Source organism: Chiloscyllium punctatum, chromosome 44 (genome assembly GCF_047496795.1).
Source record: "Chiloscyllium punctatum isolate Juve2018m chromosome 44, sChiPun1.3, whole genome shotgun sequence".
In the NCBI taxonomy this organism is placed as follows: domain Eukaryota; kingdom Metazoa; phylum Chordata; class Chondrichthyes; order Orectolobiformes; family Hemiscylliidae; genus Chiloscyllium; species Chiloscyllium punctatum.
Window position 1 is genome coordinate 48,215,100 of NC_092782.1, and position 12,890 is coordinate 48,227,989.

The 12,890-nt window shown below is 40.2% G+C and overlaps 1 protein-coding gene across 2 annotated transcripts in view; it reads right to left on the reverse strand.

Moving 5' to 3' along the window:
- Window positions 1–4,508: 4,508 nt before the first annotated feature.
- cep41 (centrosomal protein 41) overlaps window positions 4,509–12,890 on the reverse strand; it is a 51,919-nt gene continuing 43,537 nt past the window's right edge. For both annotated transcript variants that reach the window (XM_072562883.1, XM_072562884.1), the window contains one exon: window positions 4,509–7,549. In XM_072562883.1, the coding sequence (XP_072418984.1) occupies window positions 7,449–7,549 (101 nt within the window). In that variant the 3' untranslated portion in view covers window positions 4,509–7,448. The remainder of the gene's footprint in view (window positions 7,550–12,890) is intronic.

A 12,890-nucleotide genomic window follows, 5' to 3' on the forward strand; every position in this document is an offset into this window, starting at 1 on the left:
ATAAAGCATCACTCAATCAAGATACCAAGTTTTAAAATAATTTTATTGCTTCAGATTGGATCAACAATCACCTGGATGTCTTGTACAGATTTTCTTCTTGCAATAAAGGCTTTGGTGGAGTACTCAGTATTTTTGTTGTCTCAGGGATTTTAGATTGCATATCCTGTAGACTTTTTGGAATGGATCTTTTTCTGACAAAGTACATAATGTGAAAATGGCTTTGCAAAGCTTTAACGTAAGAGTGTGGTGTTCATAATAAAATCCTCTAAACTGAAGTTAGCAAAATCATGCAGGAAATTGCTGATATAGAAAGTGGAAGCATCACTTCTCCTGGACTCCTTTGAGGAAATGATATCCTAATTTGAACTGTGGCAAACCTCACAATGTTGTGTACTTCGATTTGCAGAAGCCATATGATACAGCTCCACTTGAGAGGCTATTAGTTCATCTCAAAGCTGTATGATTCAGGGTAAATCTTGGATATGAGTGAGAAATTAATTGAGGAGCAGAAGACATTCATAGAGAGCTGCATTGAAGTTGCTGTGGCTAAGGGATTAGGTTGGATAGAGTAATATTTAATGGAGTCTCCTAATGATTGATCTTGGAATACTGCAGTTTACAATTTACATCAAGTGTGTAGTTTCAAATACCCAAGAAAATGAGAGATTTGCAAGTACTAAACTGTAGATTCAGGAGTGGAAGCTCAAAATTACAAGAAAACAGAATGGTGAACTAAAGTGGATTGAATGGCCTTCTGTTAAAACCTTGAGAAAAGGGTAGAGGGAAATTCAATTCAAATGCATCTGCGTTAATTCACAAGTATTTGATGTAATTTGGGAAGATTCAAAACTGGGGTGGGCCTTTGGCTTAGCCGACTGGGCCAGAAGGTGCAGGGTTCAAAGTTGCTCCACAAGCTGAACAAGTGGAGAGTAGAGCTCAGGTTGCACATTTTGAGATACGGCGCCATCCTTGTCCTTTTTATTTTACAAATCAAGGGAGTACTAACCACACTGAGTGAATATTCACATTAAAAATATCTGACCAAATGCAATCAGTTGTTGAATAAAGTCTTGGACTTATATAGCACAGAAAGACCCTTCAGTCCAACTTGTCCATGCTAACCAGATATCCTAAATTAATCTAGTCCCATTTGCCAGCATTTGACCCAAGCAGATGCCTTTTAAATGTTGTAATTGTACCAGCCTCCGCCACTTCCTCTGGCAGCTCATTCCATACATGCATCACCCTCTGCATGAAAAAAAATGCCCCTTAGGCCCCTTATACACCTTTCCCCCCTCACCTTACTACCATTCTCTGTAGTTTTGGACTCCACCCTCACCCTCTCCCATCCCGGTAAAAAGACCTTGGCTATTCATCCTATCCATTACCCTCATGATTTTATAAACCTCTAAAAGGCCACTCATGAACCTCCAACGCTCCACCCTATTCAACCTCCCCCTCTAGCTCAAACCCTCCAACCCTGGCAACATCTTTGTAAATGTTTTCCAAACCCTTTCAAGTTTGCATCATTCTTCCTATACCAGGAAAACCAGAATTGTACGCAGTATTCTAAAAGTGGCTGAACCAATGTCTTGTACAACTGCAATATGACCTTCCAACTCCTATACGCAATGCACTGACCGATAAAGGAAAGCATACTAAATGCTTTCTTCACTATTACCTGTAACTCCACTTTCAAGGAACTATGAACTTGCACTCAGAGGTCTCTGTTCAGCAAAACTCCCCAGGACCTTACCATTAAGTGTATAAGTCCTGCCCTGATTTGCTTTTCCAAAATGCAGCACCTCATATTTATCAAAATTTAACTCCATCTTCCACTCCTCGCCCCATAGGTCCATCTGGTCAAGGTCCTGTTGTTCTGAGGTACCTTCTTTGCTGTCCACTACATCTCTAATTTTGGTGTCATTTGCAAACTTACTAACCATATCTCTGATGTTCACATCCAAGTCAGTTATATCAAAATGACAAAAAGCAATGGACCCAACACCAATCCTCTGGTCACAGTCCTCCAGTCTAAAAGCAACTGTCCACGATGTTGCTCTGCATTGTACCTTTGAGCCAGTTCTGTGTCCAAATGGCTAATTCTCCCTGTATTCCACGTGATCTAACTTTGCTAATCAGTCTACCATGAGGAACCTTGTTGAAAGCCTTCCTGAAATCCATAGACATCATATCCACTACTCTATCATCATCAATCCTCATTACTTCTTCAAAAAACTCAAATCAAGTTAGTGAGACATGATTTCCCACACATGAAGCCCTGTTGACTTTCCCTAAACAGTCCTTGCCTTTCCAAATACATGCAAATCTGTCCCTCAGGATTCCCTCTAAAAACGTGCCCACCACCGATGTCAGGCTCACCGATCTATGATTCCCTGGCTTTTCCCTACCATATTTCTTAAATAGTGACACCACATTAGCCAATCTCCAGCATTCTGGCACCTCACTTGTGGCTATCGATGATGCAAGTATGTCAACAAGGGGCCCAGCAATCATTTCCCTTGCTTCCCAAAATTCAAAGGTACACCTGATCAGGTCTGAAAGATTTATCCATCTTTACACGCTTTAAGACATTCAGCACCACTGTCTCTGTAATATGGACATTTTTCAAAATGTCACTATTTATTTCCCCATATTCTCCATCTTTGATATACTTCTCCACGGTAAACACTGATGTAAAATACTCATTTAGTATCTCCATCTCCTGCAGTTCCATTCATAGGAGGTGTTGCTGACCTTTAAGGGGCCCTATTCTCTCCCTACTCTTTTGTGCTTAATATATTTGTAGAATCCTCTGGATTCTTGCTAATCCTATTTGCTAAAGTGGTGTCCAAAGGTTTTTCCTCCAGATTTCCTCTTCTTAAGCATACAGTTACTACTTTTATTCTCTTCTAGGGATTCATTTGATCCTGCTGTCTTATGATCTGACATATGCTCCTTTCTTATTCTTAATCAAAACCTCAATTTCTCTAGTCATCCAGCATACCCTACCAGCCTTGCCCTTCACCCTAACAGGAACAAACTGTTTCAGGACTCCCGTTATCTCATTTTTCAAGGTCTCCCATTTTCCAGGCATCCCTTTACCTGTGGGCATCCACCCCCAATCAACTTTTGAAAGCTCTTGCCTAATACTGTCAAAAATGGCCTCCCTTCAATTTAGAACTTAGATCCAGTCTATGCTTTTCCATTTAAAACTAATAGAATTATTCCTCCAATACTTTGCATTCTTCTCTGAGCAAGGAGTGTGAAAGTATGACAGTACGATCCCATAAACAAATCAAACTTCCAAGTTCTCTGTAGCTTTAAACCAGATCTTGATGATATTTCATAGCAGCAGGAATGCTGGCTGATTTTAATTCATCACTGGCTTAAAGAATGTAAACTACAACATTAACCCTCAGAGGTCACCCATCTGTGGATCTAAATTACCATTTGAACTGTGCCTCACTGAATCATTTGAAGAAAAAAAACTCTTCTGCTGTATAAAAACAACTTTGGTGAAACTAAGTTGATGCAAGGTTTGTAGCTCAGGTTGAGGTTTAGGGTGTAGGTTTGCTCGCTGAGCTGTAGGTTTGATATCCAGGCGTTTCATTACTTGGCTAGGTAACATCATCAGTGATGACCTCCAAGTGAAGTGAAGCTGTTGTCCCCTGCTTTCTATTTATATGTTTGTCCTGGATGGTGTTCCTGGGGTTTCTGGTGATGTCATTTCCTGTTCATTTTCTGAGGGGTTGATAGATTTAGATACCTTCTATGTGATTGTTTATGGCGTTGTGGTTAGAGTGCCAGGACTCTAGGAATTCTCTGGCATGTCTTTGCTTAGCCTGTCCCAGGATAGATGTGTTGTCCTAGTCGAAATGGTGTTTTTTTTTCATCAGTGTGTAAGGCTACAACACCAACACTCTCAAACAAAAACAAACTTAAAAGACCCAGTACAACCCATGGACAAAACCATCTGCAAAATTCCATGCAAGGACTGCCACAAACACTACGTAGGACAAACAGGAAAAAGGTTAGCCGCCAGGATACACGAACACCAGCTAGCCACAAAAAGACACTACCCTCTCTCCCTCGTAGCCCTACACACGATGAAAAAAAAATCGTCTGGGACAACACATCTATCCTGGCACAGGCTAAGCAAAGACATGCCAGAGAATTCCTAGAGGCTTGGCACTCCAACCACAATGCCATAAACAAACACATAGATCTAGATACCATCTATCAACCCCTCAGAAAACAAACAGGAAATGACATCACCACAAACCCCAGGAACCCCATCCAGGACAAACATAAATAGAAAGCAGGAGACAACAGCTTTGCTTCACTTGGAGGTCACCACTGATGATGTTACCTAGCCAGGTAATGAAACGTCTGGCTATCAAACCTACAGCTCAGCGAGCAAACCTACACCCTAAACTAAGTTGAGTTTTTTTTTAAAAACAGCCAACCTAAGTACAGGGAAAGATTTGCCAAACACCCTTCCAAAATTTAAAACAAATACATTTTATTTTAAAAATACAAAATGTACAGACTTCTATGTTCAAAACCAAAATCCAACATCACTTGACCAATGCACAGTCGTAATCATCTAGTTGACATTCACAAAACATGCAGAACAACTACAAGGAGCAAACTGGGATGCAGTTTTTACTAGCAGTATGCCCATTATATAATGATCTGATCTGTTCCAGGCCTCATACTGGATGCCTGATATTACAGCAGGAAACTCCTTGACAAAGAATAACTCAAAGACCATCAACATGCACATATCTATTGGCAACATTTCACATCTTCATACAAGACAGCAGAACGTGTAAAAAGAAACGTTTTTAAAAATCAGACTAAGATGCTTACAAGCTTGATCGCTGATCTGTACTAAATCAGTAACACTCAGGGTGATGTATTAAGGTCACTTATGGTTGAATCCTAGTATCCCTGGGCTAGGGAAGTGAAAATCTCTGAGGGGTCCTCATTTAGATCCTTGTCAGATAAATTCTGTTTAAAAAAGTGCATGTCTATCACAGTATTCTTTTTTTATTGGCTCTGAGGGTTTTCAGTCCCCTGGCTCAAGATCCATGCTTTAGAAAACATGAACAAATACCTGCCAATTCTGTCTGTCTTAATGCCATATGGTGATTAGTACTTGCATATCCAACTTTGCTGTTGTGTGTATTAAATTTTCCTCTGAATGTTGTTGCTGGAAAGGAGAACAACTATGCAATTGTATTTGAGACTCAATTAACAATAAAAGAAAGTCCTCAGAAGGTAGCCATGGCAATGAGCTGCATTTTGTGTATATAGTTAGGAAAGATGACTCCCTGCTGGAAGACTACTGGCCACTACAAAATCTTATACCCAACAATAATGGGACACTGCTACGTTACTATTCTCATTAACTTGTCAACACATTAGACAATAATCACCCAACGAATGTCTGTATTTGGAAAAAGACATGTCATTGAGAAAACACTGGCACATTTTCTCAGCACAAGTAAAAACCTTTTAAACAGAGACAGAAAACGTAGACAACTTCAGCTTTGTGCAGATATACAAGTATTAATTTGGCTCATTGGGAGAGAGACATAGGATGAAACACACTACTGTGAGCATCTATGAGTCATATTGCTACACATACATGGTGGTGGAAGAAAAAGGCCTTCAAAATTGGAAGCAAAAGAAAAAAACTGATCAACTCATTGACTGTAGCCAGGAACTAGTCAATAAGTACAGTCAATCTGTGAATCAACAGGATATAATTTGTCGTCGGCTTGACTCACTTCATTTTCTCATAGAAGCACAGACCATCAAAATAGTTTTTAGGGTTTGCACATTCGGTTAATTTGCACATTTGGCTAAAATAGAGTTTAATTCGCTCCAGAAAAGCATGACATAGGTGAATGTTACTCTAGGTCTCACAATTAAATTAAAATCAGAGATATCACCATAACACTATTCCCCTGTTTGCTAGGTCCCTATAAATTGCCAGACTGAGATGGATCTAAACAGCATAATCACTTTAAAATTTAAAATTGGGAAAGATAACTTTGTTTTTTTACCAAAAACAAATGGAATTGTGGAATCCTAAAGTGTTTCTGAAGATACCAGAATCTCTTTTAAGTGTGTGGAATTTGACAATTAAAGTAATTCCACTGGTTTTGGTAAACAGGAAAGAAAGGCAAATTTTTTGAAATACATGTAAAAACTATCAATAGCTTCATACTGTATCAAGGCAGCTGCACTGAAATTAAAAGAAAATAAATCAAAGGCAGCAATTGAAAATAAACTTAACGAAGTACAAATATCTACAAATCAAGGGTAACAATGCTTGGCAATGAAAGGCACTGAGCACACCACAATCCAGTTCAGTACATGCTTAGACTTCATTTCAAAGAATGCTGAAGCCATATTCATGTGCATTCATTATGTATTTACTGAGACATCAGTCGGGCTATATATTTGCTCTCAGAGGCTCAGTTGCAAACTGAAACAGGATACAAACTACTAACCCAAGAAACTTTTCACATTGGTTTATGATATGCTGCCCTGACACAATGATATATATGCCAGTGGAAATGTTCTGAGTTGATTTAACTAATTTAACAATATGGGCAGTTAAAATTTTGATAAATAGCTCAAAGTGCACTAGGTTTATAAATACATTACTTGTATTCCATTGTAGAGTTTGAGCATGTTATATGTTGGCATGTTACCAATCTAATGTACTGTTGGAATGATAAGAATCTCTTCAACTGCTATTTAATTCCTTTGCATTGCATTAAGTACCATTTAGGACATGTCACTAGCTGAAAAAATTTGTCAACAGTTTCATTTCTGAGGTAGTCATTAATCATCAAATGATAGTTGTGGGGAAGGAAGAAAATAAAATCGCTTATAACCAATGACTGGGATTAGCCCAGGGTTCTGTGATGAGACAGAAAAGAATATTTTTCTCATTTTGTCTTTGGAACCAAAGGGAAAATTAAAAAAAAAGGACAGTACTTTGTGTGAGGGTATTCTTATGGTGCAGTAAGTATTGTATCTGTATTTCTACATCCAAATCTGTGGTGGTATTTATTGTGTATTCAAAACCTGTGCTTGACCACACAGGACTCAGTAATGTTAATAGTGCTGAACAGTTTTTCCCTTATTTTCCTGTTTTAATCTTTTCCACGCGTTTTGGATGGAGTTAAAGCTATTAATAAGATTAAAGTGGGGAATTTAAACCCAAGTAGTGCACTACGTTGCTTTTCCTCAAAACGTACGTTGGCTATTGTTTTCAAAAGCATCTATTTCTATAGATTGCTTCAAGTTTTTTTTTTAAAAGAATGTCAGTGATAACTTTTTTCTAGAGCTCTTTTGCAATACAGTAGCTAATGATTTTAAAAAGTAGAAGCATTAAGAGAGGTGAAGGATTAACATTCTGTTCATTATTTCCATGGTTTATTTTGGATGCTGCCTGTCTGGGCACGAACAGAGCTGCTGGATGACTTCAATTGTGTTCTCGATGATGAGAGATGACTGAAGCTGCCTAAAAGACATTAAATAAGCAAGAATGAGAACATTTTCATTGCTAAGAAAATTGTATTAAACTAAATGTACTCTTGGAATGGACAGCACTGAACCAAACAATGTAGCAACAATAGGAATGAATGTTGAAAATAGCCGAGAATGTCTTCTCTAATTGCCTCAGAAAAAGACTCCTACCAGCATAGTATTAGGGGTGGAAAAGATGAAGTGAACAAAAAGAGATGAGTACAGTTGAAATTATTAAAAGGCAATTTTTTTTAAATTTGAAAATTGCAACTTGCAGAAGACAAAGCAATGAGAAAGGTCAAATAATGAGTGTGTCCTATATTCATGCCGGTTTTATAACTCATTCTCATGCCTGAAGATAGTTAATGAGAATAGGTCAACAACATATAGCCAAAGCCTTCAATAGAAAGCTGAAAATTCATTAAAGACTCTAAAGGGGATTTTACAAATCCATTCAAATGGTAGGAATTCCAGAGCTTTTGGCCTTAGCAGCTAAAGGCTCAGCAACCAATGGTGGAGTAAGTCATGGCAGTGATGGACCAGAAACCAAGATTAGAGATTTCTCTTCAGAACAATGAAGCTGGGGAGGTAATTAGAGAGGTAGTGAGGGGTAAAGTTGCAGAAAAGCTTTTAAAAAAGCATGACAATTTTTAACTCAATGCTTAACCAGGCATCAATATAGGGTAGCCAGCACAGAGGTGATGGGTGAACAGGATTTGGAGTGAAATTTTCTCTACTGGTACACCACGAATAATGGCAAGATGGCTTAATTAGGTAAGAATAAAAAAAAACCCACAGGTTCTTGACATTGAGACACTCGCTCAATTAAGTCGTCAGGCTGTGGAGAATTCACAATCTTACTAGTGTGTGGCAAGAAGCTAATTTCAAGTCATATGCATCTCATTAATAACCCAACCCAATGACTGATATTGCATTTCCAATCTTTCTCTCCCCAATCGCGAAACTTCACAAAACTTCAACTCCAAAGTAAATGAGAGTGTCAACATGTCTTATCAACATCTATAGCAACTCGCAGAACGATGGTACCAACTTCCCTTCACATAGAACTGCTTTTCTGCATCAGGCCCCTCCATGGTAAATGGCCCCACTCTTCCTGGACCTTCATCCATGCAACTTCATGTCAGCAAAACACCAGTCTCACAACATTGTCATGCTTGCTCTTGGTCCAATGCAGCTACCACTTCAAGTTTCAAGCATCTACATTAGAACGGAGGAACAGCCAGGAATTGCATGCTCTTTGCAGGTCAGTTTGCACTGTGGAACATCTTATGTTGCTATACAGGATTTTTTGGCTTGAATGAACCAGGCAGTCTCTAGGTTTTAGCCCATTTTTAACGCTCTGTACATTTAGGATTTATTGAGATACAGAGAGGCAGATTGTGTCTTAGCAGGACTTTTTTTTAAAGCATACGAGGAGAGACAGGCAACTTACAGCAGAGGAAAGCATTCGTGAGCAAATGTATATCAGTTGGGGAGGGAGCAGACATGTGGCAAAAGCACTTGTATTTGAAGAAAATTACGACGTGTGAAAGTCAAAGATGATGAAATTTAATGGGATGAGATGAACTCCAGTAGTCAAAAGGTATAGGCACAATCAGTCAAAGGCCTTGTCTGATTCTAGCCTGTGGGTTAACCACAGTCAGACATTTGGTCCAATGCAAGTGCAGGAATCCGTGCCCTTGCAGTCCAGGGATTGGGCCACAGTCAGTCCTCCAGGTCTAGTGCAGACAGTCTGGAGATTACATGTAGGTCAGTTGGAGTGCTGTTAAGATATCAATCCAAGGGTAGACTGCAGTCATTCAGAGCAGCCCTACCAAATGAGTGGGTGCAGTCAATCACTAGGAGTTGATCACTAATAGGCATCTTATTAAGGGGTAATCAATGGGGTTATGAGGAGCGGGGACAGATTAAGTCTGGGGTTGGGATCAATGTAGTGGGTCACAGTGGGAACGGTGAACTCATAGGAAGCAATTGCAGATAGTTTGAGTATATGATGATCCTTTGGATGTCAGGAAGTAGAGGAGCACTTGCTCTTGCAGAATGCAGGAGATCACCGACCATCCTGCAGCATTTTCACACTGCAAGCAGCATTAACTTGTGCTGCTGTTTCTGTCCAGGCTGGCTGGGTCTGGTGACATAGACTCTTTTTGTGGTCAGCAGACAAGAGGATTGACCAGCTCTCCACCACCTTGTTTACCAGAACTTTCTTCAGGAAGGAAGTTTAATTTTCTTCTGTAGAATTTGGCCAGAGTGGAGAGGTAAGCACCACCAGTGTAAAGGGTAGTTTTTTGCTTGTAGTGTCTGAAGTGGTGACTAATTTGGCTTTGCATATGATGCCAGGGCCTCGAAGCCAGAAGGTCTTGGCAATGGAGAGTATTTCATCTTATTCAAGCGCTTTGGGACCAGTAACCAAAATTCTATTAGCTTTAAAATAGTTATGAAAAAAGGATAGGCCTGGTCCACATGTAAAATGTCTAAATTGGAGCCAGGCCAAATTTGATGGTATCAAACAAGTTCTTTCAGAAATGGAAGTGTCGGAGGCTGTTCACAACTGAAGGGACATCTGGCAAGTAGGAGGCTTTCTAAAGATAGATAATGAATTCTGGATGTAGGTTTGCTTGCTGAGCTAGAAGGTTCATTTTTCAGATGTTTTGTCACCATACTAGGTGACAACTTCAGTGAGCCTCTGTACAAAGCACTGCTGGAGTTTCCTGCTTTCTATTTATATGTTTGGGCTTCCTTGAGGTGATGTCAGTTTCTGCAGTGACATCATTTCCTATGGTGATGTCATTTCCTATTCTTTTTCTCAGGGGAGTGGTAAATGGGATCCAAGTCCATATGATTGTTGATAGACTTCTGGTTGGAATGCCACGCTTCTAGGAATTCTCGTGTTTGTCTCTGTTTGGCTTGTCCGAGGATGGATGTATTGTCCCAGTCGAAGTGGTGTCTTTCCTTATCTGGATGTAAGGATACTAGTGAGAGAGGGTCATGTCGTTTCGTGGCTAGCTGATATTCAGATATCCTGGTGTCTAGTTTTCTGCCTGTTTGTCCAATGTAGTGTTTGTTACAGTTCTTGCATGGTATTTTGTAGATGATAATAGTTTTGCTTGTTGTCTGTAGAAGGTCTTTCAAATTCATTAGCTGCTGTTTTAGTGTGTTGGTGGGTTTGTGGGTTACCATGATGCCAAGGGGTCTGAGTAGTCTGCAGTCATTTCCAAGATGTCTTTGATGTAGGGGAGAGTAGCTAGGGTTTCTGGATGCATTTTGTCTGCTTATTTAGGTTTGTTGTTGAGAAATTGGCAGACTGTGTTCATTGGGTACCCATTCTTTTTGGATACACTGTATAGGTGATTTTCCTCTGCTCTGCGTGGTTCGTCTGTGCTGCAGTGTGTGGTGGCTCACTGAAATAATGTTCTGATGCAGTTTCATTTGTGTATGGTGGGTTGATTGCTTCTGTAGTTCAATAAATGGTCTGTATGTGTTGTTTTCCTGTAGACTTTGGTTTGAAGTTCCCCATTGGCTGTTCGCTCTACTGTGACATACAGGAAAACATATTGATGGTATCAAACAAGATCTTTCAGAAATGGAAGTGGGGGAGGCTGTTCACAACTAAAGGGACATCTGGCAAATTGTTTTCCTCCTCTTTGGTGAATTTTATGCCAGTAAGGGTATTATTGATGATCTTGAAGGTTTCCTCTAATTTGTTTCGGTTAGCAATGGCAAAGGTGTCATCCACATAGCGGACCCAAAGGTAGGGTTGGATGGTTGGCAGAGCTGTTTGTTCAAGTCTCTGCATTACTGCCTCTGCTAAGAATCCTAATATCAGAGATCCCATGGGTGTTCCGTTGGTTTGTCTGTAGGTTTTGTTTTTGAAGGTGAAGTGGGTGGTAGGCCTTGGTCGACTAGCTTGTCGATACTGTCCTTGCTGATAATTGATGTGAACAGGGCTGTTAGATTAGATTAGATTGCCTACAGTGAGGAAACAGTCCATACCGACCCTCCAAGAGTAACCCACCCAGACCCATTTCCCTCTGACTAATGAACCTAACACAAATGGGCAATTTAGCATGACCAATTCACCTGACCTGCTCATCTTTGGTCTATGGGAGGAAACCGGAGCACCCAGAGGAAACCCACGCAGACACGGTGAGAACATGCAAACTCCACACAGACAGTCACCCGAGGCTGGAATTGAACCTAGGACCCTGGTGCTGTGAGGCAGCAGTGCTAACCACTGAGCCACCATGCCGCCCCAAAGGAGACCATTATTTCATCCTCTTCTATCTTGGTGTCTTCGATGGTCTTCAGGAATTCTTGGGTGGAGTGAATGGAGTGGCGTGAGTCTTCTACGAAGTGTTTTAGTCTTTGTTGTAGCTCCTTGGCCAATCTGTAAGTTGGTGTTCTAGGTAGCGAGACTATGGATCTGAGGGGGACTCCTGATTTGTGAATTTTGTGTAATCCGTAGAAGAGTGCTGTGTTGGATCCATCTAGTTTCATTTTTTGGAAGTTGGTCTTATTTATTTCTCCAGATTTCTGAAGTTTTTTTGAGTAGGGCTGTGATTTGGTTTTCTAGTTGTGGGATTAGACTCATCATGGTAACCCACAAACCCACCAACACACCAACACACTAAACAGCAGTGAATGAACTTGAAAGACCTTCTACAGATGACAAGCAAAACTATTGTCATCTACAAAATACCATGCAAGAACTGTAACAAACACTACATTGGACAATCAGGCAGAAAACTAGACACCAGGATACCTGAATATCAACTAGCCACAAAACAACATGACCCTCTCTCACTAGTATCCTTACATACAGATATGGAAGGACACCACTTCGACTGGGAGAACACATCCAGCCTTGGAAAAGCCAAACAGAGACAAGCATGAGAATTCCTAGAAGCGTGGAATTGGATCCCATGGATTTGGATCCCATTTACATCTCCCCTGAGAAAAAGAACAGGAAATGACATCACCACAGGAAATGACATCAGACCCCAAAGAAACCCAAACATATAAATAGAAAGTAGGAAACACCAGCAGTGTTTTGTACGGAGGGTCACTGAAGATATTACCTAGTATGGTGACGAAATGTCTGAAAATGAACCTTCTAGCTCTGCAAGCAAACCTACATCCAGAACCTCAACCTTGATCAGAACATAGAACAATACAGTGCAGAACAGGCCCTTCAGCCCTCTATGTTGCGCCAACCTGTGAACTATTCTCAGCTTGTCTGAACTGAGCTATAAATCTTTTCAAAACTCGTTAATAGATAATGAGTTTTGAGGGACAGCATGATCCTGTCAGTGTGA